Source organism: Leopardus geoffroyi, chromosome C1 (assembly GCF_018350155.1).
Source record: "Leopardus geoffroyi isolate Oge1 chromosome C1, O.geoffroyi_Oge1_pat1.0, whole genome shotgun sequence".
Classification (NCBI taxonomy): Eukaryota; Metazoa; Chordata; class Mammalia; order Carnivora; family Felidae; genus Leopardus; species Leopardus geoffroyi.
The window spans coordinates 187,738,204-187,765,197 of NC_059328.1; the positions used below are offsets into that span (position 1 = coordinate 187,738,204).

Sequence of the window (26,994 nt, forward strand, 5' to 3'; positions counted from 1 at the left end):
TCTACTCTCTCATTTGTGATTTTATTATTTGAGACCTTTCTCTTTTCTTTTTGATAAATCTGACTAAAGGTTTATTTTTGTTGACTTTTCAAAGAACCAGCTCCTGGTTTCATTGTTCTATTGTTTTTGTTCCTATATCATTTATTTCTATACTAATCTTTCCTTCCTTCTGTTAGGTTTGGGTTCTTCTTCTTCTTCTTCTTCTTCTTCTTCTTCTTCTTCTTCTTCTTTTAGCTCCTTTAAGTGTAAGGTTACATTATTTGAGAATTTTTTTTGCTTCTTGAGGCAGACCTGTATTGCTATAAACTTCCCTCTCAGACCACTGTTGATGTATCCCCAAGATTTTTATGTTTGCATTTTCATTTGTCTCCATGTATATTTTTTTTTCCAACGTTTATTTTTTTGGGGACAGAGAGAGACAGAGCATGAACTGGGGAGGGGCAGAGAGAGAGGGAGACACAGAATCGGAAACAGGCTCCAGGCTCTGAGCCATCAGCCCAGAGCCTGACACGGGGCTTGAACTCACGGACCGCAAGATCGTGACCTGGCTGAAGTCGGACGCTTAACCGACTGCGCCACCCAGGCGCCCCATCTCCATGTATGTTTTTATTTCCTCCTTGATTTCTTTATTGAAAGAATTCAATAAAGAATTCATTGTTTAGTACCACTCATTGTTTAGTACCATGTTATTTAACCTCCATATATTTGTGTTCTTTCTTATACTTCTTGTTTCATACAATTGTGGTTAGAAAAGGTGCATGATGTGTCTTTGATATTATTGAATTTGTTGACACTTATTTTGTGGCCTATTATGTGATGTCTTCTGGAGAATGTTCCATGTACACTTGAAAAGAATGCATATTCTGCTGTCTGAGGATGGATTGTTCTGAATATATCTGGTAAATCCCTCTGCCCAGCGTGTCATTCAAAGTCATTGTTTCCTTATTTATTTTCTATTAGATGATCTGTCCACTGATGTTAATGGGGAGTTAAAGTCCTCTACTGTTACTGTATTATTATCGATTAGTTCCTTTATGTTTGTTAATAATTGTTTTATGTATTTGGGTGCTTCCATATGGGTGCATAAATATTTACAATTGTTATATTTTCTTGTTGGAGTATCCCTTATGTTATTATGTAGAATCCTTCTTTGTCCCCTTAGAGTCTTTGTTTTAAAGTCTACTTTGTCTAATACATGTATTGGTACCCTGGCTTTCTTTTGATGGCCATTTGCATAATAAATGTTTCTCCAACCCCTCACTTTCACTCTGCATGTGATTCTAGGTCTAAAATTCTCTTACAGGCAGCAAGATGGGTCTTGTTTTCTTATCCCTCCTGACACCCTGTATTTTTTGATTGGAATGTTTAGTCCATTTATATTCAAAGTAATTATTGATAGATATAAATTTATTGCTATTTTGTTACTTGTTTTGTGGTTGTTTCTGGAGCTTTCCTCTGATCCTTACTTGTCTTTTTCATGTTTGCTGATTTTCTGTAGTGATATATTAGAAGTCTTTTCTTTATTCTTTGCTTATTTATTTGTGTTTTTTTTTTTAAATGTTTATTTTTGGGGGCACCTTGGTGGCTCAGTCGGTTGGACGTCTGACTTTGGCTCAGGTCATGATCTCATACTTCATGAGGTCAAGCCCCGTGTCTGGTTCTGCATTGACAGCTCAGAGCCTGGAGCCTGCTTCAGATTCTGTGTCTCCCTCTCTCTGTCCCTCCCTCACTCACTCTCTGTCTCTCTCTCCTTCAAAACTAAATAAACATTAAAAAAAATAATATCTAAATAAATGTTTATTTTTGAGAGAGTGAGAGAGAGAGAAGTAGAGATAGGAGGAGAGAGAGAATCCCAAGCAAGCTCCATGTTGTCAATGTGGAGCCCAGCATGGGGCTCAAACCCATGAACCGTCGGACCATAATCTGAGCTGAAATCAAGTCAGATGCTCAAGCAACTGAGCCACCCAAATGCCCATATATGTGGTTTTTGATTTATGGTTACCATTAGGTTTGTTTATAACCTCTTCTTCATATAGCATGTATATTAAGTTGCTGGTCATTTAAGTGTGAACCCATTCTTTTCTCCTCTCCTCCCCTCATTTTAGGTATGTGTTAGTTTATATTCTTTGTGTGTGTGTGTGTGTGTGTGTGTGTGTGTGTGTGTGTGTGTGAGTTCTTTGATTTTTTTTCCAGAGATACTCATTTTTACTTCTTTTGTGTTTCTTACCTTTATACCATCACTTTTGGTCTCCCCTCAACTCCACTCAAAGAGTCCCCTTTAATACTTCTGGCAGAGCTGGTTTAGTAGTCACAAACCCCTTTATTTTATTTTTTTCTGGAGGTTGTATTTCACTTTATTTTTTATTTATTTTTTTAATATAATTTATTGTCAAATTGGCTAACATACAGTGTGTACAGTGTGCTCTTGGTTTCAGGGGGTAGATTCCCATGGTTCATCGCTTATATACAACACCCAGTGCTCAACCAAACAACTGCCTTCCTCAGTGCCCATCACCCATTTTCCCCTCTCCCTCACCTCTCCATCAACCCTCAATTTGTTCTATGTATTTAAGAGTGTCTTATGGTTTGCCTCCACCCCCTTCTGTCTGTAACTATTTTTTCCCCTTCCTGTCCCCCATGGTCTTCTGTTAAGTTTCTCAAATTCCACACATGAGTGAAAATATATATCTATCTTTCTCTGACTGACTTATTTCACTTAGTATAATACATTCCAGTTCCATCCACGTTGCTGCAAATTGCACGATTTCATTCTTTCTCATTGCCAAATAGTATTATATATATAAACCACGTCTTCTACATCCGGATGTCCAACAGGGACATGAAAAGATGCTCAACGTCGCTCCTTATCAGGGAAATACAAATCAAAACCACACTCAGGTATCACCTCACGCCAGTCAGAGTGGCCAAAATGAACAAATCAGGAGACTATAGATGCTGGAGAGGATGTGGAGAAACGGGAACCCTCTTGCACTGTTGGTGGGAATGCAAATTGGTGCAGCCGCTCTGGAAAACAGTGTGGAGGTTCCTCAGAAAATTAAAAATAGACCTCCCCTATGACCCAGCAATAGCACTGCTAGGAATTTACCCAAGGGATACAGGAGTACTGATGCATAGGGGCACTTGTACCCCAATGTTTATAGCAGCACTCTCAACAATAGCCAAATGATGGAAAGAGCCTAAATGTCCATCAACTGATGAATGGATAAAGAAATTGTGGTTTATATACACAATGGAGTACTACATGGCAATGAGAAAGAACGAAATATGGCCCTTTGTAGCAACGTGGATGGAACTGGAGAGTGTGATGCTAAGTGAAATAAGCCATACAGAGAAAGACAGATACCATATGGTTTCACTGTTATGTGGATCCTGAGAAACTTAACAGAAACCCATGGGGGAGGGGAAGGAAAAAAAAAAAAAAAAGAGGTTAGAGTGGGAGAGAGCCAAAGCATAAGAGACTGTTAAAAACTGAGAACAAACTGAGGGTTGATGGGGGGTGGGAGGGAGGGGAAGGTGGGTGATGGGTATTGAGGAGGGCACCTTTTGGGATGAGCACTGGGTGTTGTATGGAAACAAATTTGACAATAAATTTCATATATGGAAAAAAAAATGAAGGGGGCTCTGCAAAAAAAAAAAAATCTTTTTTATCCATCAGTTGATGGACATTTAGGCTCTTTCCATAATTTGGCTCTTTTGAAAGTGCTGCTGTAAACACTGGGGTACATATGCCCCTGTGAATCAGTACTCCTGTATCCTTTGGACAGATCCCAGTAGTGCTCTTGCTGGGTTGTAGGGTAGTTGTATTTTTAATTTTTTGAGGAACCTCCACACTGTTTTCCAGAGCGGCTATACCAGTTTGCATTCCCACCAACAGTGCAAGGGGGTGGTTGCGAACCTCTTTAGTCTTTGTCTGGGAAACTCTATCTCTCCTTCTATTGTGAATTATAGCTTTGCTGGATACAGTATTTTTGGCTGCATATTTTTCCCATTTAGCACTTTGAATATATCATGCCACTCCCTTCTGGACTGAAAAGTTTCTGTTGAAAAATCTCCTGCTAGCCTTATGAGTGTTCCCTTGTAAGTTACTGACTTCCTTTGTCTTTCTGCTTTTAAGATTTTTTTCTTAATCACTGTATTTTGCAAAGTTAATTACAATGTGTTGGTGTTGGCCAACTTTTGTTGATTTTGATGGGAATTCTCTGCTTTCTGGATCTGGATGTCCATTTCCCTTCCCAGATTAGGAAAGTTTTCAGCTATTATTTTTTCAAATAAATTTCATGCCCATTTCTATATCTCCTTCTTCTGGGATTCTTATAAATGTTAGTCCATTTGATGGAGTCACTGAGTTCCCTAAGTCTATTCTCATATTACATAATTCTTTCTCTCTTTTGTTTAGCTTCATTGTTTTCCATTACTTTGTCTTCTGTGTCGTTAATTTGTTTCTCTGCTTCTTCTAGCTTCGTGTTCATTGTGCATCAAGCATGTTTCTAATCTTGGTGATTTTACTCTTCATCTCTGATGTCTCACTCTTGTATTCCACTCTTTCCTCAAGCCTAGTGAATATCCTTTTGAGAGTTGCTTTAAATTTTCCATCAGTCATGTTACTTATGTCAGTTTTGCCTAGGTTTCTGGCTGTGGCCTTACCTTGTTCTTTCATTTGGAAAAAATTCCACTGTCATTTTGTCTAAATCTCTGCCTGCTCATGTGTGTTAGAAAAGCAAGTTATGTCTCCTGCTCCTAAAGTAATGGCCATGAACAAGAAGTCACGTAGTGCCGAGGGCCTGCCACTTCAGGAAATGTCTCTAGTATGTGCTTCATGCGCTCTGCTGTTGTGTTCTGGCTGCTCTATTCTTCAAGACAGTCATCTGCAGAGGTTCTCCTTGCCTAGTATGGGCAGTGTTTGGTCTCTGGCCTGAATGTGGTAACTTTTAACTAGGTGTACTCTGGTCTGCTTGTGAAATGATACCTGTCACCACCTCCGCTGGAACTGAGGCCCTGCAAAACTCTCCTGTCTACCCTATGTCTTTTGATTGTAGTGTTAACCCATTTACATTCAAAGTAATTACTAATAAGTATGTACTTTTTGCCATTTTGTTACTTGTTTCACTGTTGATTTTGTGGTTCTCTGTTCTTGTGCTTTTTTTCATGGTTTGATGGCTCTTTTTATATGGTTAGATTCCTTTATTTTTTGCTTATTTATTATAGGTTTTTGATTTGTGGTGACTGTTAGGTTTATATATAGCAGTCTATATTAAGTTGATGCTCGCTTAAATTTGAATCCTTCCTAAAAGCAGTTAATTATCACTCTTCTCACCCCTACCTTTTATGTATTTGGTCTTATAATTTGCATCTTTTTTATTTTGTGAGTCCTTTGACTAATTTTTATAGATATAGTTAATTTTACTGCATTTGTCTCCTTTTTTTTTTTTTTTTTTTTTTTCTCTCCTGCTTATGGCCTTTCCTTTCCACTGAAAGAATACCCTTTAACATTTCTTGTAATGCTGGTTTAGTGGTGATAAATTCCTTTATCTTTTGTTTGGGAAACTCTTTATCTCTTCTATTCTGAAGCAATAGCCTTCCTGGATAGAGTATTCTTGGTTTCAGTTTTTGTTTTTGTTTTTTTCCTTTAGGACTTGGAATATATCATGCCACTTGCTTCTGGCTTGAAAAGTTTCTGCTGAAAAATTAGTTGATGGTCTTATGGAGTTTCTCTTTTATGTAACTGTTTTCTTGCTCCTTATACAATTTTCTTATTATCACTGCCTTTAGCCATTTTAATTATATGTCTTGGTGTGGACCTCCTTGGATTGATTTTGTTGGGGAGCTCTCTGTGCCTGCCTGGATTTCTGTTTCCTTCCCCAGATTTGGGACATTTTCATCTATTATTTCTTCAAATAAATTTTCTGCCCCCTTTTTCTTCTCTTTCTGGGATCCCTGTAATGCAAATGTTATTGGGCTTGATGGTATCACTGAGTTCCCTTAATCTATTCTCATCTTTTTGCTGTTCAGCTTGATTATTTTTTATTACTGTGTCTTATAGGTCACTGATCTGTTCTGCCTTCTCTAGTCTACTGTTTATTCTTTATAGTGTATTTTTAATTTGAATTATTATGTTCTTCATCTCTGTTTGGTTCTTTTTTATATTTTCTATCTCTTTGTTGAGGGTCTCACTGATATCCTCCTCTCTTTTCTCAAGTCAAGTGAGTATCTTTATGGCCATTACTTTAAATTATTTATCAGGCATATAACTTATCCCTGCTTTGTTTAGCTCTTTTGCTGTGACTTTGTCCTGTCTTTTCATTTGGAACATATTTCTCTGTCTTCTCATTTTTTCTAACTCTCTCTCTCTGTGTTAGGAAAGTTAGCTGTGTCTCCTGCTCTTGAAAGTAGTGGCCATCTGAAGAAGAGGTTCTATAGTGCTGTGCAGTGCAGTGTCCCCTCTTCACTAGAAAGAGGTGCTTTAGGGATGTATCCTATATGTGTTTTGTGCTCCCTCTTGTGGGTGAGCTGTGTTTGCCTTTAGTCCAGTGATCTGCAGTGGTTCTCTTTTCCTGTTGTTGGCAGGTTTTAGTCCTTGTATTTTGAATGGTGAGTTTGAGGATGCCTTGGACTTAAGGTGGGTCAGGGCTATGGTCATACCAGACTGCAGGGTGCTATCCCGGTGTTGTCCCTTGAGAAGCTTTTGTGGGTGGGTGGGTCCTGCAGTCAGACCAGATGTTTGCCCCCACCCACTGCTAGGGTCAGAATCAGAGTGGTATGTGTGGTTATCTTCCCCTCTCCCTACAGCAGGGGTCACTACTGGCTACTGTCTAGGCTACTTGCACAATGCCATGCCTGTGACACTGCCTTGGATGGACTCCTGCTGAAGTCAGGTCTACAGGAGAACATGGGGGGGGGGGGGGCACACTGTTAGTGAGCTCATAGGAGAGTGTTCTTGTGGGTGTCCCATGTCTCTAGTTTGGGGGCTGGGGAGAGAAATGGCACCTCCAGCTCTTTTGTTCTTGGGTAAGTCTCCCTAAAATTCCTGCCCCTCTAGAACATCTTCAGAAATTAGAAAATAAATCTTTCTATATATCACAGGTGTTTTTCAAACTACTACTTTAGTGCCTTATCTCAGTGTGATTGTTATGCTCTGGCTCTCCCAGAGCTGAGTCTGCTGATTTTGAAATTATCAGGTGTCAAGCTCCACTGATTGGCAAAACTCATGAAGTTAAGCCTCTCTGGTTTTCAAAGTCATATAATGTGGGGATTCATTTTCCCAGTGCTGGTCACCCAAGCCTGGTGTGGGGTCTGCTTCTCTTTTTTTTATTAAGAATAATTTAACATTTATTTATTTTTGAGAGACACAGAGAGACCAGAGTGCAAGCAGGGGAGGAGCAGAGAGAGAGGGAGACAGAGAATTTGAAGCAGGCTCCAGGCTCTGAGCTGTCAGCCCAGAGCCCAATGCAGGACTGAAACCCATGAATTTCGAGATCATAACCTGAGCTGAAGTTGGATGCTTAACCAGCTGAGCCACCCATGTGCCTCTCTCCTTTCTCCGTGCTTGTGGTGTCTTTCTCTCCTGCAGATAGTCTTGTGGGTCAGTTTGGTTCCAGACCATATGTCTGCATGTCCTACCATTTTTTTTTTTTTTTTGATGTCTCTTCTGTACAATTAGCTGTGGAAGGTCCGTTCTGCCAGTCTTTAGGTCATTTTCTGGGTTATTTACACTGATATGGGTTATTTAGCTGTATCTGTGGGATGAAGTGAGCTTAGGATCTTCCTACTCTTATCATCTTCCCTTGAACACTGACCATGCCATGATTTTTGCTTTCTAATTTTCTAGTCATCAAATCAAAAAGAGAAGTGAGCTTAGTTTAGGATGATTTACTCGTAGTAAACCTATACTGTCTTCTTATGATTACCATGTTGTTTTCTTTTTTTTTTTTCTATTACAATTTATTTATTTTTTTTTTATTATATGAAATTTATTGTCAAATTGGTTTCCATACAACACCCAGTGCTCATCCCAAAAGGTGCCCTCCTCAATACCCATCACCCACCCTCCCCTCCCTCCCACCCCCCATCAACCCTCAGTTTGTTCTCAGTTTTTAACAGTCTCTTATGCTTTGGCTCTCTCCCGCTCTAACCTCTTTTTTTTTTTTTTTTTTTTTCTTTTTTCCTCCCCCTCCCCCATGGGTTCCTGTTAAGTTTCTCAGGATCCACATAAGAGTGAAACCATATGGTATCTGTCTTTCTCTGTATGGCTTATTTCACTTAGCATCACACTCTCCAGTTCCATCCACGTTGCTACAAAAGGCCATATTTCATTTTTTCTCATTGCCACATAGTATTCCATTGTGTATATAAACCACAATTTCTTTATCCATTCATCAATTGATGGACATTTAGGCTCTTTCCATCATTTGGCTATTGTTGAGAGTGCTGCTATGAACATTGGGGTACAAGTGCCCCGATGCATCAGTACTCCTGTATCCCTTGGATAAATTCCTAGCAGTGCTATTGCTGGGTCATAGGGTAGGTCTATTTTTAATTTTCTGAGGAACCTCCACACTGCTTTCCAGAGCGGCTGCACCAATTTGCATTCCCACCAACAGTGCAAGAGGGTTCCCGTTTCTCCACATCCTCTCCAGCATCTATAGTCTCCTGATTTGTTCATTTTGGCCACTCTGACTGGCGTGAGGTGATACCTGAGTGTGGTTTTGATTTGTATTTCCCTGATAAGGAGCGACGCTGAACATCTTTTCATGTGCCTGTTGGCCATCTGGATGTCTTCTTTAGAGAAGTGTCTATTCATGTTTTCTGCCCATTTCTTCACTGGGTTATTTGTTTTTCGGGTGTGGAGTTTGGTGAGCTCTTTATAGGTTTTGGATACTAGCCCTTTGTCTGATATGTCATTTGCAAATATCTTTTCCCATTCCGTTGGTTGCCTTTTAGTTTTGTTGGTTGTTTCCTTTGCTGTGCAGAAGCTTTTTATCTTCATAAGGTCCCAGTAATTCACTTTTGCTTTTAATTCCCTTGCCTTTGGGGATGTGTTGAGTAAGAGATTGCTATGGCTGAGGTCAGAGAGGTCTTTTCCTGCTTTCTCCTCTAAGGTTTTGATGGTTTCCTGTCTCACATTCAGGTCCTTTATCCATTTTGAGTTTATTTTTGTGAATGGTGTGAGAAAGTGGTCTAGTTTCAACCTTCTGCATGTTGCTGTCCAGTTCTCCCAGGACCATTTGTTAAAGAGGCTGTCTTTTTTCCATTGGATGTTCTTTCCTGCTTTGTCAAAGATGAGTTGGCCATACGTTTGTGGGTCTAGTTCTGGGGTTTCTATTCTATTCCATTGGTCTATGTGTCTGTTTTTGTGCCACCATGTTGTTTTCTTAAGTGTCTATAATTCATCTATGTAGTAATTTGATTTTAGACTTTACTGGGCAACTGCATCAAGGCTTATTACCCCTTTGTAGTTTTCACGCTTTTTTTGAAAATTGAGTCAATGTTTTACTATTTTCATTCTTCTCAGTTTTACTACATTTGCACACTTAATATCCTAGATGTAATTATGTCTGGCCTGTAGCTTTGAACTTATTTAAAACAGTTTTAGACTTCAGCTACTTATTTATAACACATGTGCCCCTTCTATTTTAAAGAAGACTATTTCCTTAATCAATGAGATGGAAGCAAAGAAAAGGTTAATTAGCCTGATTTTAGTCCATTATCTGGTAACCTGTTGCCATTTTTTTTCAAGCAGTGAACTGTAAGCTTCAGTTTATTCTGTGCTCTAGCCTTCCTGACAGGCTTACAGGTTATTACTTTAAAATAAAAAAAAAATGTTATGTGTTTTTCTATCTCTTATTTGTGCTCTTTAAATCTGAGTTTATTTGAAGGTTACCTGTTACAATGAAATAAAATTGATTTATTTAGATTTTTTTTTCTTCATTAGGATTAATTCTAATTTTAGTCTTTCACTCCTCTTGAACAGTATTCACCTTTATTCATCTTTAGCTGTGAGCTTATAATTATATTTTTTGTGCTCTTTTAGAAGTTTAGGGAACATGTAGAATCAAGGATATAAAAAGTGGTCAGTACAATTCGTAACACACAGTTATATCATTTCTAATCCCACATTTCCTTATCTCTATCTTGGAGGCAGTAATAAAATTGTTGCCACCTACCAATGCCTGTAAATCCTTCCAAGTGTCTTTTGGAGTACTGTGTCTTTTGGGAGGTCCTCTTCGCTATCGTATGACACGAGTAGTATTGGCCTCTTCTCTCTTCTGTGTGCATATCATTTTCACTGCCACTGGGATCTGATGCAAACCTAGAACTCTGACCCTAAAGCACCCCCATGAGACCTCATACTGGTATTCGGGACGTCTGTACCCTATTCTTCCAACTCTTGGGGTTTATTTTTCTTTCTGATCTCCCTTCTGATTTATTTCATCTTGTGATAAACTTCAGCAATTTTAATAGGCTGCAATGTGGAAATTTTTCCTTGAATTGTTAATACCTCCACTAGCTGAGTCAGGTACCTGTATGTGTAATAGATACAACTGGCAACCACTTGAAGCAAGAGTAAAAGTATAGAATATTCTGGACAGGTCCCTGCATTTCTACCCTTGATGTGTTTATTAGATAACCTCAGGAATTAACAGCCATTTCTAGCAATTCCTAAAAGTGTTTACTAGAAATTGAGCAGGAAACTATTCTTTGCTACCTATAAATCTGCTTTTCCCACCCTGTCCCCCTTTACGTGCTGATGGCTTTTTAACTAACCACTTATTAGCAATTGTAAACTCTTCTTAGATTTTGAAACAGTGTCTTAAGCCACGCTCCAGTGCTTTCCTAATGAGCATTGTGTTTGAAACTAAAATATCAATATTTTATGTTAGGGTAGGGGACTAAAATGGGGGACCAAAAAAGTTTATTTTGTTTTCCTCTTTTTAAAACAATGCAGGTTGATGAGCTACCCTTTTCCCAGTTGCCTTCATCCACTAGAGCCAAGGATGTGATCAGTTCCACCAATGTTTCTCACTATGAACTCCAAGTGGAAATTGGTAATTATCCTGAATTGATCCTTCATTGTTAGAAATGAAATTGATGGCACAAAGATTATTTTGTGAGTGGGTCTTTTTCTGTTGTCACCTGTGTTAATAAGGCTACATGTTAATTGTGTCAGTCAGATGGATCTATTAATTTTATGTCTTCCCTAAAATAGCAGCCCCAATTTTCAAGATTACTTTCTAGAATTTTTACTTTTTCACTCAAGTATTTTTTAATTTTTTTTTTTAACGTTTATTTATTTTTGGGACAGAGAGAGACAGAGCATGAACGGGGGAGGGGCAGAGAGAGAGGGAGACACAGAATCGGAAGCAGGCTCTAGGCTCTGAGCCATCAGCCCAGAGCCTGACGCGGGGCTCGAACTCACGGACCGTGAGATCGTGACCTGAGCCGAAGTCGGACGCTCAACCGACTGAGCCACCCAGGCGCCCCATCACTCAAGTATTTTTAGAGAAGGAAGACACTAAGTAATCTAAATATTATTTGTGTCTTTATTGTAGGAATCTTCTGATTTTATGTCTATAATTTATACTGGGTATGAAAAATCATGTAAATCTTTTTAGTCACAGTCTTTTAACCAAGTTTCTTTTAACTTAAAAACTTACCTAGGGTCACCTTAGTGGCTCAGATTTCAGCTCAGGTCATGATCTCACAGTTCATGAGATTGAGCCCCAGGTTGGGCTCCACACTGGGCATGGAGTCTGCTTAAGATTCTCTCTCTCCCCCTCTGCTGATACCCCTACTCTAGTCACACCTGCATGCACTCTCTTTCAAAAACAAAACAAGACAAAACAAAAACTTACCCAAAACCCCATTTATAGTAAACACCTTTCTCAGTTAATTTTGGAACAAGATGAATTATTGTTTATAGCCATATACATGTGAAATTTTTGCGGTGAATATTCAGAAACATCTATTAAACATTGCAAACAGATACTCTGTTAGATGCTAGGGATATAAAACCATGTAAAACACTTGAGGAATCCATATACTTTCTGGGAAGTTGAACACATAAGATAGCCTTGTTTATGTACTAGAGAGTACTGAAGTAGAGATGTGTTAAGTATTACAGGAACAGAAAAGATGAAACATCTGACCATCCATCTTGACTACTGTGAAAGTCGCAAGAAAGATCGCAAAAATGAGCTGGATTCTGAAAAATGAGGAAAAGTTTGCTGAATGTTCTAGTCAGGGTTTTTGTTACAAACAACAGAAAACAATCCTAACTTAAGAGAGGAATTTTTTGAACAATATTGCTAACTGACAGAATTATTGGCTAGAGAGATAGACTTGGAAGAAGCTAAGCGAAGCTGCATAACTAGAACCAGAGCCAGGGCCGTGGCCTAGGAACAGCCTAGTTAGTGTATTACCTGTTAGAGTACTTATATCCCAGACAGTGGAACCCACTGCAGGAAGTTCTGACTGCCTCTGCTTCTGTTTGTCACTAACTCCATCCTTCAGTTAGCTAAGCATAGGTCATTGATGTTCACATGGCAGGGTCAAGGAAGCCAAGAGCAAATAAGGATCTGACCTTTCCTAAAATAGCACTAGTGGAAAATGCCCCCAAATTAGAATGGACATTCAGATGATGTCAATTCAAAAAAGGTAAAAACAGAATTACTTCAGTAGATGACTGAGGAAGAATGGTTAGAGGGGAACCTAAACAACCCCCCACTGGTTGCCTACAAGAGTAGGCAGTGGTCGGAGACAAATCTAGAAAGGGAGGTTTGGAACACCTATGAAAGACCTCATATGGTGTATTTACAAGTTCAGACTGTCATCCCTCACAACTTACCCACTTCATTGCTCAAAGCATTTAAGCCACAAGTTTGGAATTTATTCCCTCTGTGCTTGAGATACATTGTGGAACAGTGACAATGGTAATAATACCATCTAACAGGCACTGAGCTGAACATTTCATGTGTAGTTTTTCATGTCAGCCTTTTACCACTCCTATTTGGCTGATGAAGATACTGAGGCTCTGAGAATTCAAGTAGCAATCCTACAACTAGTGATTTTAAAGCAAACCTTTCTGACTGGAGGGTCTAAGGTCTCAGGTGCTGCATGGTAGTACTCTTCTAGTGATAAAATGCTGAGTTCTAGAGGGAAAACTGGCAGCAATTCCAGGCAGCAGTCTGGAAGATGTAGATAGTGATTTACAACTGGAAGTATCATCCATATCACCTGAGTCTTTAAAAATTGCAATGCCTATATCCCATCACAGACCTAACAAATCAAAATTTCTGGTGAACTGGACCTAGGTATAGGCTTTTGAAGTAGATCCCCCAGTAATTTGGGAGCATGTCTTAGTTGAGAATGTAGAACATGATAAGGAAGTCACCACATTTGACCAGCAAAGGAGGACAGGACTTGAACTAAGGCAGTCATGCTGACACTGGAGTGAAAGGGATGAATTTGTGGTTAACTTCATTTCAAAGATAAGTGGCAGAATTTGGTGACTGTGGAAAGAGAGAGGAACTAACATTTATTAGATGCCTATTGATAGGTGCCACTCCAGGTGTTTTATATTTTAAAAACTGATGACACCAAATGCTGTTGAGTATGTCAAGCAGCTATAGCTCTTATAGATTGTTTGTGGGATTAAAAATGGTTCATCCACTTTTAAAACCAGTTTTGCAACTTCTTATAAGGTTAAATATATGTGACCCAGCAATCCCACTTCCGAGTATCTGCCAAAAATGAAAGCATATGTCTACTTAAAGAATGTTTTCGCAGCTTAATAGTCACGAAAAACTGAAAACAACCAAATATTTATCAACTTATGAATGGATAAATAAATTGTGACTTGTCCATAGTAATGGATTATTACTCAGCAATGAAAGAAGCTATTAAAACAACATGGAACAAACTCAAAAGCATTATGCTAAGTAAAAGAAGCTAGACACAAAAGACTGTACTCTTTATGATACCATTTATGTGACAGAAATGACATCAGTGGTGTAGGAATTGCTGATTGTATCCTGTTGTTTGAATTTGTCATAATTTGTTTATCAGGTCACAATTTTAGCCTTTATAACAGATATGTAATGGTGTATCATTGTGGTTTTTTATTTGCATTTCTCTATCTTGAGCATCTTTTCATGTGTTTATTGGACATTCCTATATCTTTTTTTGTGGATTGCCTATTTAATCATCTGAATATTTTTATTTATTTAAGATTTTTTTTTAAGTTTATTTTGAGAGAGTGTGTGCTCACAAGGGGGAGGGGACAGAGAGAGAGAGAGACAGAGAGAATCCCAAGTAGACTCCACACTGTGAGCACGGAGGCCAACACGGGGCTCGAACCCACAAACCATGAGATTGTGACCTGAGCTGAAATCAAGAGTCAGATGCTTAACCAACTGAGCCACACAGGCACCTCTGCATATTTGTTGAAATTAAAATACAATTTTTGAAAGAGCAAGCGAGTGAGCACAGAGAAGGGGCAGGTGAAGAGAATCTTAAGCAGGCTCCACACTCAGCACAGAGCCCAACATAAGGCTCAGTCTCAAGACTGTGAGATCATAGGGTGCCTGGGTGGCTCAGTCGGTTGAGCATCCAACTTCGGCTCAGGTCACGATCTTGCAGCTCGTGAGTTTGAACCCTGCGTTGGGCTCTGTGCTGACAGCTCGGAGCCTGGAGTCTGCTTTGGATTCTATGTCTCCCTCTCTCTCTGCCCCTCACCCACTCGCATTGTGTCTCCATCTCTCTCAAAAATAAATAAACATTAAAAAAAATTTTTTAAAAAGACCATGAGATCATAACCTGAGCTGAAATCAAGAGTCTGACACTTAACCAACTGAGCCATCCAGACACCCCAAATCTTATGCATATTTTAAAATTTAGTATAAGTTTGTATAGAATTGTAAAAATTCTGTTGGTATAGAGTTGTAAGAATTTTTTATATATACTGGATGTAAGCATAGTTAATACTTTCAGTCAGTGGCTTATCTTTTCGTTTTCTTAACAGTATTTTCTTGAAGAGCAGTTTTAAATTTTGATGTTGTCCAAATTGTCAGTTTTTTTCTTGTTTGGTTACTAACATGAGTTTTACATCTGACTGTAGGAAGAGGATTTGACAACTTGACTTCTGTTCATCTTGCCCGGCATACTCCTACAGGAACACTGGTGACTATAAAAATTACAAATCTGGAAAACTGCACTGATGAACGCCTGAAAGCTTTACAGGTAACAAAATGAAAAAAATGATTTATTTAATGTCTGTTTGAGGAGATTACATCTGTAAGAATTTTTTTTACCAAATTAATATTTCTTTCTGTTAGAGGAAGTTAGATTTCTTTCTTCTAATGAATATGCAAGTACAGAATTGGAAGGAATACTTGGAATCTAGGTCCACAGAAGAACAAATATATTCAAACTTTGGTAATTACTGTAAATTCCTTCAAATGAATATCATATTCAAAATGCTGGTCTGGAGATTTACAGTAATCTTAGTCCAATCACAAATAGTCAAATGAGGAAATAGAAAAAACAAAAGCATACAGTTTCCTTTTCATCCAGCTAAGTAAAATTAACTTCTGAATGAATAAATTTTAACAGAATTGCATTTTAGGAATATTATAATACCATTTTCATTGTCACTAATTTTTTTTCAATTTCAAATTAAAAAAAAAATTTTCAAATTTATTTAAATTCAAGTTAGTTAACATACAGTGTAGTACTGGTTTCAGGAGTAGAACCCAGTGATTCATCACTTACATATAACATCCAGTGCTCATCCCAATAAGTGCCCTCCTTAAAGCTCATCACCCATTTGGCCCATCTCCACCTACCTCCCCTTCAGCAACCCTCAGTTCTCTATATTTAAGAGTCTCTTATGGTTTGCCTCCTTCTCTGTTTTTAGCTTATTTGTCCTTCCCTTCCCCTATGTTCATTTGTTGTGTTTCTTAAATTCCACATATGAATGAATTCATATATTTGTCTTTTTCTGACTGATTTCTTTCACTTATCATAATTCTCTCCAGTTCCATCCACATTGTTGCAAATGACAAGATTTCATTCTTTTTGACTGCCAAGTAGTATTCCATTGTGTGTGTGTGTGTGTGTGTGTGTGTGTGTGTGTGTGTGTACCCAGGCACCTCTGCATATTTGTTGAAATTAAAATTTTTGAAAGAGCAAGTGTGTGTGTGTGTGTGTGTGTGTGTGTGTGTGTATTTATGTATGTATGTTGTGTATATATACATATAAATGTATATGTATACACACACACACACACCACATCTTCTTTATTCATCAGTCAGACATTTGGGCTCTTTCCATAATTTGGCTATTGTTGAAAGCTCTGCTATAAGCATTGAGGTGCATGTGCCCCTTCAAATCAGCATTTTTGTATCCTTTGGATAAATAGTAGTGCAATTACTGGGTCGTAGGGTAGTTCTATTTTTAGTTTTTTGAGGAACTGCCATACTGTTTTCCAGAGTGGCACTAATTTCAAGTTTTTATTTAAATTCTAGTTAGTTAACTAGGGCACCTGGGCAGCTCAGTCGGTTCAGCATCTGACTTCAGCTCAGGTCATGATCTCACGGTTTGTGGGTTCGAGCCCCGTTCTGGGCTCTGTGCTGACACCTTGGAGCCTGGAGCCTGCTTCAGATTCTGTGTCTCCCTCTCTCTCTTCCTCTCCCCTGCTCGTGCTCTTTCTCTCAAAAATAAATAAGCATTAAAGAACATAAATTCTAGTTAACATATGGTGTCATATTGGTTTCAGGTGTAGAATTTAGTGGTTCATCACTTATATATAACAGCCAGTGCTCATCACAAGTGTCCTCCTTAATGCCCATTGCCCATTTAGCCCACCCCTCCCCTCCATCAACCCTCAGTTCTCTATAGTTAAGAGTCTCTATAGTTGAGAGTTTGTCTCCCTCTCTTTTTTTTTTTACCCCTTCCCCTATGTTAATGTGCTTTGTTTCTTTAATTCTACATATGAGTGAAATCATATGGTATTTGTCTTTCACTGACTTATTTCACTTAAAATAATACACTTCAGCTCCATCTATGCTGTGTCACTAATCATTTTTGATATAAAGAGGGAAAGCATTTTTTGATATTGTCCTTATTTTTAAAGTATTTACATGTGCACATGTATATTGCACAGAAAAAAAGATTGAAAGAAATTATGCTGAAATGTTAACAGTGGTTCTCTCAGATTTAGTGTTAGAAGTGATTATCTTCACAGTTTTATGTATTTTTAAATGTTTCTATTTTAAGAACATAGTATAGATGTTGAGAGTATGACCTCAGAAGTCAGACTGAGATCACATCTCACTTCTATTTCTTTTGTTGATTATATGCTCTCAGACAAGTTTTCTAACTTATTTCTACGTTTCTTATTTCCTACTTCTCTCTTGTAAAATAGGAATGATCATATGACCTACTTAATGTCTTGTTGGTGAGATTTAAAGAAATGGCAGCACCAAGAACAGTGCTTGGTATCAATAAATTCTGCTGAGTGTTAGCTGCCACCTCTACTGTTATTTCCATCACAAGGCAAAAACAAGTTGTTTTAAATGTCTTGTCTCTTGTGTGTTTATCCTAGAAAGCAGTGATTTTGTCCCACTTTTTCCGGCACCCCAATATTACAACCTATTGGACTGTTTTCACTGTTGGCAGCTGGCTTTGGGTTATTTCTCCATTTATGGCCTATGGTAAGAAAACTTGTCTTACATAAAATAACTCAGAGTTTAGCGTGGAAGCCATACTTATAAGGATGAGTGGGATCTTAGATTTATGATTCACTACTTTTAATTTATAAATCTGGTGGCAAATTCTAGATTTCATGATAAATTTCCATATCTGGTTCATGTTGACTGATGATCAATGAAACTACTACTGCTTCTCCAAGAAGTGTGTGCCTTTGAACAAGCTCTCTCTTCCCTTCAGTTCCCTGCCCTTCTGTCAATGGAGAGCCACTATAGGTCTTTAACCAGAATGTTTTTTCACCTGTGCACACCATCTCTGTCCCTATTTCTCTCATTGTAAACTTACTTTATTATGGTATAAACATCTGTGTGTGTACCTGTCTCCTTTCACTGTACTTCAGCTTCTTGAGGGCAGGATCATGTATGTATTTTTCATTTTGGTGCTCATACAGTTCCTTGCACAAAGTGTTCAATAATTATATTGCACAAATAAACAAATGGATTCTAGAGCTTTTATTTTTATTTTTTATTTTTTAAAATATAATTTATTGTCAAGTTGGCTAACATACAGTGTATACAGTGTGCTCTTGTTTTTGGGGGTAGATTCCCGGGATTCATCGCTCACATAAAACACCTAGTGCTCATCCCAACAAGTGCCGTCCTCAATGCCCATCACCCATTTTCCCCTCTTCCACCCCGCCATCAACCCTCAGTTTGTTCTCTGTATTTAAGAGTTAGAGCTTTGATCTTTAGGATAACTTTGATGAATTGCCTCTGGGTCTAAAAATATATAAATACAGTATTTTTTTAAGTAATACTGAAAATTGTTAATTCTCTTTTCTAATCTCTAGAGTATCATTAGAAAAGTCTTTTTAAAGATTCTTGAAGGAAAACTACCTTTGCATAGGAAAGTAGGTAGACTCTAAAACAGGTGTGTGTGTGTGTGTGTGTGTGTGTGTGTATTTATAGTTGAAAAGAACATTTAAAACATAGCTAGAAGCAAAACCAATGTTCAGTTAAAGATTTCAGGTGTTTCTTTCAGGTTCAGCAAGTCAGCTCTTGAAGACTTACTTTCCTGAAGGAATGAGTGAAACTTTAATAAGAAACATTCTCTTTGGAGCAGTGAGAGGGTTGAGCTATCTGCACCAAAATGGCTGCATTCACAGGTATTTATTTATTTGTATTTTACAGAATGAAATCATTTAAGGAGCTTTTAGGAAGGAGCAGTTGAGTGTTAGGAGAGATAGGAAACTCATAAGTGAAAATTGAGAGAGGAAGGGGCCAGTAGTAGTAAATGCTTATTACATTTTATGGTCACTCACCAAAAATGTTCAGACCACATCCTCTTTGCCAAATGCTGTGCTTAGTGTTCTGGTGGAGAGCCTTTCCTCATGGAGTATAAACTCTATGTAATGGGATCCTTGTTGTCTCTTTTGTTTGTTTTTCTTAAGCATATAAAGAGCTGCTTTATCTGCTTTATAGCTCTATGTCATATTTACAAATTTATGTATAAATTGGAACTAAACCTTTCGTTAATTTCTTAAATATGTTGTAGCACTTTGAGATTATCATACTAAGTATCAGTTCTCTTGTTTTTAAACTATAGATGCAGAACTAATTGACTGAACATTAAAAACAATGCTGTTTTAAGATATACTGGGACGTTTTTCTTTTTAAATTATTTTTAAAGTTCGTTTCAGTCTCTTTAAAGCTTGTTTTCTTACTATTCATTTTTAGGAACATTCTGGTTAACTGTGAGTTCTAACAGACCGTATTCTAATTAACCAAGGTTTTACTACAGTTAACCAGACTCCCTTAGTTTCCAAATTCAGTATTTTACTGAACAAGGCTCTTTTATAATTTATTTGAAAAAAGAAATTTTTATGTAAGACATATATTTATAAATGATGTTAATACCAGGGGAGGCTGCCTTTTATTGGATAATGCTGCATTTAACTTTATATTCTAACTTTATGCTTCAAATATTACTTGATTTTTTTAGACTTCTCCTTGGGTATTTTACAGCAGTATCCTAAAATAGTGAAATTAGTAATGTGATTCCATTCCAAGTTTGAAAAAAAATATTATCACTTCCAAACATGTAGCTGTCAGTTGTATTTTCCCTTGTTCTAATGCTATATTAAATAGTTGAAAGGATTCCTAATTCCCTGAATATTTTATATGTGTGTATGTATATATGTATATGTGTGTGTATAAGCACACTTACATATAAGCGTGCTGTTTTATAAAGAGTATTTAATTTCCAAGAGAATACATGGATTTGTTCTGACCAGATTTTTATTCTTCATTGGCCAATTTCCTAGTATTTAGGATTGTTTCTTTTTGTTCTAGGAGTATTAAAGCCAGCCATATCCTCATTTCTGGTGATGGCCTAGTGACCCTCTCTGGCCTGTCCCACCTGCATAGTTTGGTTAAGCATGGACAGAGGCATAGGGCTGTGTATGATTTCCCACAGTTCAGCACATCAGTGCAGCCGTGGCTGAGCCCAGAACTACTGAGACAGGTCAGGTGTGGCCTTTGCATTGGGTTGTCTGTGCATCTTGAGTGTCTTCTGAGCTTGACTAAAGGACAATTGTGCCCTTAGATTTGGCTTGGTGAATGGCCTACTGCAAGACTTTTCCTCTTTCTTGTCAAAATTATTGTTAGGGATTTTAAAATGTATATACCATATATTAGGTATATCTTGATTTCTCACCTAATGAGTTTTTTCCATTGTTCAACATCCTTTCTCAAAAAAACACAGATATATAACTTTTTATTTTATTTTCACTAAAGGACTTCAAATTAATTGTTCTACAGGATTTACATGGATATAATGTAAAGTCAGATATTTACAGTGTTGGGATTACAGCATGTGAATTGGCCAGTGGGAAGGTACCTTTCCAGGACATGCATAGGACTCAGGTAAATGCTACTAAAATCCCAAACTAATTTCCCTTCATAAGATCCCTTATATTCTAGATAATTTCTGTTAAAATGTCTTTGCTGTTAGAATCTTCATTATTGTTTTAACATTTTCCCTGAAAAGGGTGAAAGAAACTTTTCTTTCTTTTAGATGTTGTTACAGAAGCTGAAAGGTCCTCCTTACAGCCCATTGGATGTCAGTATCTTCCCTCAATCAGAATCCAGAATGAAGAATTCCCGATCAGGTGTAGACTCTGGGATTGGAGAAAGTGTACTCGTCTCCAGTGGAACTCAAACAGTAAATAGTGACAGATTGCAAACTCCATCCTCAAAAACTTTCTCTCCTGCCTTCTTTAGCTTGGTACAGCTCTGTTTGCAACAAGATCCTGAGAAAAGGTAATATTGGCCACTTCTAAATAGCATCAAACTTACATGTTTTATTTTTTATAGAAGCTTTTCCAGTCTCTTTTCTCAATCTTTTGGTCAAAAAACTATAATCTAGAAAATATCAAAACTAAAAACAAATAGAGGCAATGAGCAAATGGGAATAATACTGAAGTCAGAAGACTTGGGCTTCAATCTCAGCTGTATCATTTCCTGTCACCTTGTAAAAATCAGTTCATCTTTCTGGACATTAATTACTGTATTTATGTTAATACATTTTAGAAAGCTCCAAGCAGTACAAAAATGTTGTTTCTGTGTAACAATAGTGTAAATTATTACATAACTGTACATTAATGTTAGTACTTTAAGATGTGTCTTATCTTTTTTTAGCCCCGTAATGCCTAGCACACTTCCTTATAACTAGTGAGTGCCCCATAAATGTTCTCTCTCAATTCTTTCCATTAGTCAAGGTTAAAGTTAAGAATTGGGCTTCCTGATATTTCTTTTTCTTTTTTTAGTATTGAGTTTTATAGCTCTGAATCTAATTTCTAATACTTTTTTACACCTAAAAGTACACAGTCTAATACGACGTTCTATTTTTTTTCATAACATTAAAAAAAATATCAGACCATCTGCAAGCAGTTTATTGTCCCATGTGTTCTTCAAACAGGTAAGCTGATATATCTTCTGTTGTCTAGATATTTTTAGTTACTATTAAAAATTCATTTAATCTTGTTAGCTTAAGGGGACAATTTGGTAACCAAGATTCTTAATAATGACTTTCTTACCAAAGTAAAGTTAAAAATACGAAAACTTTTGTAGTAGTTCAATTATAGGCTTTCTAAAATATTTCCATTTTGCAAAACAAAATGAATAAAAAACAGAATGTCATTAAATGTTACTATACCCTCAGCTTATATTTTGATTAATTTAGAGACAGTTTTTTATACTGGCTAGAAATGATGAAGGGGAAAAATAATTCTGATAAAAATCAGTTTATTGGTTATTACTTCTTCCTGTTTTCAGATGATCAAAGGCATTATTAGTGAAAATACCTAAAAAATATTTTAAACACTTAACATGACTTTTAAAAAAATCATTTATTGCTGACATATGTACCAATAGCTTTGAGTTTCTTTAACAGATGAAAGAAGAAAGCCAGGACTCAATACTTACACTGTTGCCTCCTAAGCCATCAATAGCACTGTCTCCAGTGTCACGTTGGACTGAGCCGGAATGTGATTTTCCTGATGAAAAAGACTCAAACTGGGAATTCTAGGGCTGCCAAATCCTGTATGTCCTAGATACTTGACACTTTCTCTCTGCTACTTTTCTTCTGTATTGCTAGGTACAAATACTAGAATTATACTTGAAAATACCATTGTTGCACTGGAGAATCTATTGTTTAAAACCACTCTGTTCAAACATGAGTTTATATCCTCTTTGGTTAACTCACAGTTCTATTACAACTCCAGAAAAACTTCAGAATTATGAATCTAGTTACATTTAGTGTCCTCTGTTCTCATTTTTTTCCCCAAGCTGTGACTAATTCCTCTTCTTGATCTTTGAATTTAAGTTTTGAGCCATTTAATTTTTTCAGCATTTTGTTGCCCTCAGGGGAATGAGCCCTCAGAGGACAGTGCTTCCAAGTACACTTTTTACTTCCAGATTCTCTAGCCTTTTTGATCAGCTATTGTTAGACCAACAGGCTAGTTTATCCTGGCATCAAAACCCTTTTTTGGTAGAAGGGAAAATGTTTATACTTCCCATATTATTCTGTTAAATATCAAACTGAGCCTCACTCACATAAATGATAAAGAAGTTGTAATTTGTGCTTTTTTTTTTCATTTTTAAGAGGCTAAAGTGACACTTTTCTACTTATGTAAGTTATAGATCCTAAATTCATGCACCCTGTGGGAGCTCAATAAAGATTTATTAAATTGAGTTTATGGTTTTATTTTTCTTTGTGATTTGACAAAGCTAAAACACAGATTCTAATTTGTGTTGCCAAGGGAAGCCCCTAGATTATTTACATAATGTAAAGAATTGGAGATGACCTGGTATTTATTCAATGAGGCAGAAGATGTTCTGACCCTTTATAGGACTATTCTTGCTGCGGTAGGGGATACAACATTTAAGGGCATAGAGATCTTAATTAATGGTTTTACCTTATTAGCAAAAAAGAGATGTATCTCAAGGAGTATGTGGTACTCCTTGTGGTAAATTGGGACCTACCTTAGTTAATGGATTTTCTTAAAATAATTTTTACTGTAATGTTAAATAAGATTAAGATGACTGTCTTAAGACTAAAGAATTAAAACAATGAGACAAATAATGTAAAAATGAATAGACAATTTGAAACACAAACCTTTTTAGGTTTATTGGCCAGATCACCTCAAGAATGTTTAGGTTACTCCATCAAGTAAGCCATGAAGACCTGCCAAGGTAGAGGAGGGAAAGGAGATGAGTACCAGTTGAGGCCCTGAGATCACTGGTAGTTGTGGGGGCTATAGGTTATTCCACTAACCTCCTCCTGTTTCCTCTAGGTAAGAGAGACTCACAGGAACTATAGAGGAGGTTCTGAATCTGGGTGGAGAGTTGATGTTAGTGCAAGAGATGGAATCTGGAAGCCCTGAAGCAGTGCCTCTCAGATCTCCTGTGAGTGTATCAGAGTTCTCCAAGAAACAAAAACTAATAGGATATTTATTATAAGGAATTGGTTACACTATCATGGAGACTAACAAGTCCCAAGATCTGCAAGGTGAATGGGCAACCTAGAGACCCAGAAAAATTAATGATGCAGTTACAGTTCAAAGACTGGTTGGCTGAAGACCCAGGAAGAGCTGATGTTTCAGAGTCCACAGGCAGGAAAAAGCTGATGCCCTGTTTGAAGGCAGTTAGGCAGAAGGAATGATCTCTTATTCAGGGTAGGGTCAGCCTAGTCAACCTTTTTGTTCTGTTCAGGTCTTCAACTGATGAGGCCCACCCACATCAAGAGGGCAATCTTCTCTATTCAGTCTACAGATTTAGATGCCAATTTCACCAAAAAAACTCCCTCAAAGAAATACCCAGAGTAGTGTTTGACCAAATAAATGGGCACCCTGTGGCCCAGTCAAATTGACAGATAAAATTAGTCATCATAATAGATATTGATAGCATCACCCTGAGATCACTTGCCTTAAATTTTGCACCATAGACTCCTTGCTGTATTTTCTATCTCTGATATAACAAATTCCACAAACTTAGTGGCATAAAATATTATAAACTTATTATCTTACAGTTCTAGAAGTCAGAAATGTCAAATGGGTTGACAGGGCTACATTCCTTTTAGGGGCCATAGGGAGAAATCTGCCTTTTCCAACTTCTAGCAACTTACCTACCTGCCTGCCTTTGCCTCACGAACCAGCATTATTTGGCTTCTGTTCAGTGATCACCTCTCTGACTGACCCTTCTGCCTGTCTCTTTTGAGGGCTCTTGTGATTGTATTGGGCCTACTCAGAAAATCCAAGATAATCTCCCCCCATCTCAAGATTCTTAATCACAGCTTCAAAGTCCCTTTTGCCATGTAAGGTAAAATACAGGTTCCTGAGATTAAGATGTTGATATGTTTGGGATGGGGACAGGGGAGTCATCATTCTACCTTGGTGTCTAATGTCTTAAATGTCTAATCTCATCTTGGTGTCTGCTTTCTGAAGAACCAAACTAGTACAGTCACCTTAGTTAAAATGCCCTCCTATGATCTTCTATAGTACTTTCCCCAAACAGCACTTAACACAACTCTGTATTTGTATATTTATGTCCCCAGTAGACTGTGGACTCCTTGAGAATATGGTCTTATTCACTAGTATATTCCTAGTGTTTAGCCAAGTGTTTGGCATATTGTAGACATTTAATATTTAAGGAATTCTTCCTTGAATAAAGGATAAGAGGGTTTTTTGTTTTTAAAAAAGACTTGAAAAAATTTGAGAGATGTCTATAATTTTGATTTCTATGGAAATTTTTGACTCTTGGTATGTTACAGTATTGCCATTATAAGTTCAATGAGGTAAAGGGATTTCAGTTTCATTTAGTAAATAGTTCCTTTATTACAAGCCAGGTCAGTACTATTGGTCAATTGTCAGCTCTCAAATCCATTTATTCACTCTTCCCCTGCTATGCTTCATTGGGAATAATATTTCCTCACACTCGTACTCTCTGGTTTCCAAGGAGGCAGGAGTGGCAGATCAGAGCATAAGAGGAGACAGAAGAAATGTGGTATTTCTCACCTTTTGTCCCACTTCTCTGTTTTTTGTGGTGTCTCTGGTAGCAGGTGTATCTTCTTTGTCTTTTGGCTTTAGGACTCTGGTAACACCACTTCTTGCTGTCAATTCCATCTGATGGTATAATTTCCTGCTCTTGCTAATCTTTGGATTGCTTCACCATCTCTTTTGGTTTCTTAGCCTTGGTTCCATCACCCATGAAACCAGTTCCCTGTGTTCCTTCTACTTGAAAGATCCAGAGTTACTTTCCCAGTTGCATGCTGATTGATACACATACTGACAGCCTTGAGGATAACTAGAAATTCTTGGTCTCACCGCCCCCCCCCCCCCGCCCAAAATTACTAACTTGATTATACCATTAAATGAGTGATCAAGAATCTATTTTCTATTAGCCAATTCTATTTAAGCCCCATAGCCTTTATGATTTATGTTAGAAAAAATTGAAACTGACAAAAATTCTATAAATTGAAGTTTTTCTCAAGATTGAACCAAAGTTTGACAAGATCCAAATATTGTATTGGAGCCTGGGAAGATGGTTGAGTACGAAGAGCCTAAATTCAGCTTGTCCCATGGATACATATGGATAATAGCCACATCAGTATAACCCAGAAAACAACCCAAAGACTGGTAGAACAAGCTTTCCACAGTTAATTGCCACAAGAGGAGGCCACAAGGGAAAATGTAGGAGGGGCAGAGATGGGTCATTACCCAAACTCTTGGTGAGACTAACCACAAAAGAAAGGGACTCCACAAGCACAGAGAAAGGAGAGGACCAACCACACAGCAGGCCCCCCAGACAGTGATGAATCACCTCAACATCTGACTTTGAAAACCAATGGGGCTTAACTTCATAAGTTTTTACAATCAGCAGGGCTTACCTCCTGGTACTTTGGAGATCTTAGGGCTTAGCTCTAGGAGAGCCAGGGAGCAATAGGGACACCTTAGCAAAAAGCCCTGCTGAGAAACAGCATAGAAGTAGCAGTTTGAAAAGTACCTGGGTACACAGCAAAAAGATTTGTTTACTAATTTCAGAACATGTGCTGAAGGGTAAGGGATCTTTAGGAGAGTTGTTCAAGAACAAAAGAGCTGACAGCCATTTCTCTACTGCCCCTCAGCTTAGATCACTGGACACTTGCAGGAAACAGCATGACCAATCTCCACCTAGCTTGCTAACACACCACACTCTACCTGTGCTTTCTCCTGTGGCTCCACCCCATCCAATCTGTCCCACTTACCAAGAGTCCCTTCAAAGTGGCTCCTGTGATTTCACATCCTGCAAGCAGCCCCCACAGTGACCAGTGCCACTCCAAAGTAATGACAGAGAATTTTTAAAGCAGCAAGAGAAAACAGCTACATACAAGGGAAACTTCATAAGGGTATCTACTGATTTATCAGCAGAAACTTTGAATATATAATATGCCACTCCTGGTCTGCAAAGTGCTGAAAGGAAAAAAACCTGCAACCAAAAATACTCTACCCAGCAAGATTATCACTCAGAATAGGAGAGATCAGGAATTTCCCAAAGGAATTATCACCACTAAACCAGCCTTGTAAGAAATGTTAAAGGGAATTAATCTTTCAGTGGAAAGAAAAACTATAAACAGGAGTAAGAAAATTAGAAAAGGAAAAAATTCCACAGGCACATACAAACATAATAAAGGTGGATAAATCACTTATAAGACCAGTAGGGAGGACTTTTGGCA

At 37.7% G+C, this 26,994-nt stretch overlaps 1 protein-coding gene across 4 annotated transcripts in view; it reads left to right on the forward strand.

Annotated features, from left to right (window-relative positions):
• Positions 1-22,976, forward strand: part of STRADB (STE20 related adaptor beta) — a 38,629-nt gene extending 15,653 nt beyond the window's left edge. For 2 of the 4 annotated variants that reach the window (XM_045480733.1, XM_045480734.1), the window contains 9 exons: positions 10,964-11,063; positions 15,134-15,255; positions 17,621-17,729; positions 18,766-18,889; positions 20,076-20,247; positions 20,544-20,648; positions 20,800-21,044; positions 21,660-21,702; positions 22,177-22,976. In XM_045480733.1, the coding sequence (XP_045336689.1) occupies positions 10,964-11,063; positions 15,134-15,255; positions 17,621-17,729; positions 18,766-18,889; positions 20,076-20,247; positions 20,544-20,648; positions 20,800-21,044; positions 21,660-21,702; positions 22,177-22,311 (1,155 nt within the window). In that variant the 3' untranslated portion in view covers positions 22,312-22,976. Of the gene's footprint in view, positions 1-10,963; positions 11,064-15,133; positions 15,256-17,620; positions 17,730-18,765; positions 18,890-20,075; positions 20,248-20,543; positions 20,649-20,799; positions 21,045-21,659; positions 21,703-22,157 lie in introns of all 4 variants that reach the window. The other 2 variants (XM_045480735.1, XM_045480736.1) reach the window with 2 other exon arrangements.
• The last annotated feature ends 4,018 nt before the right edge of the window (positions 22,977-26,994 follow it).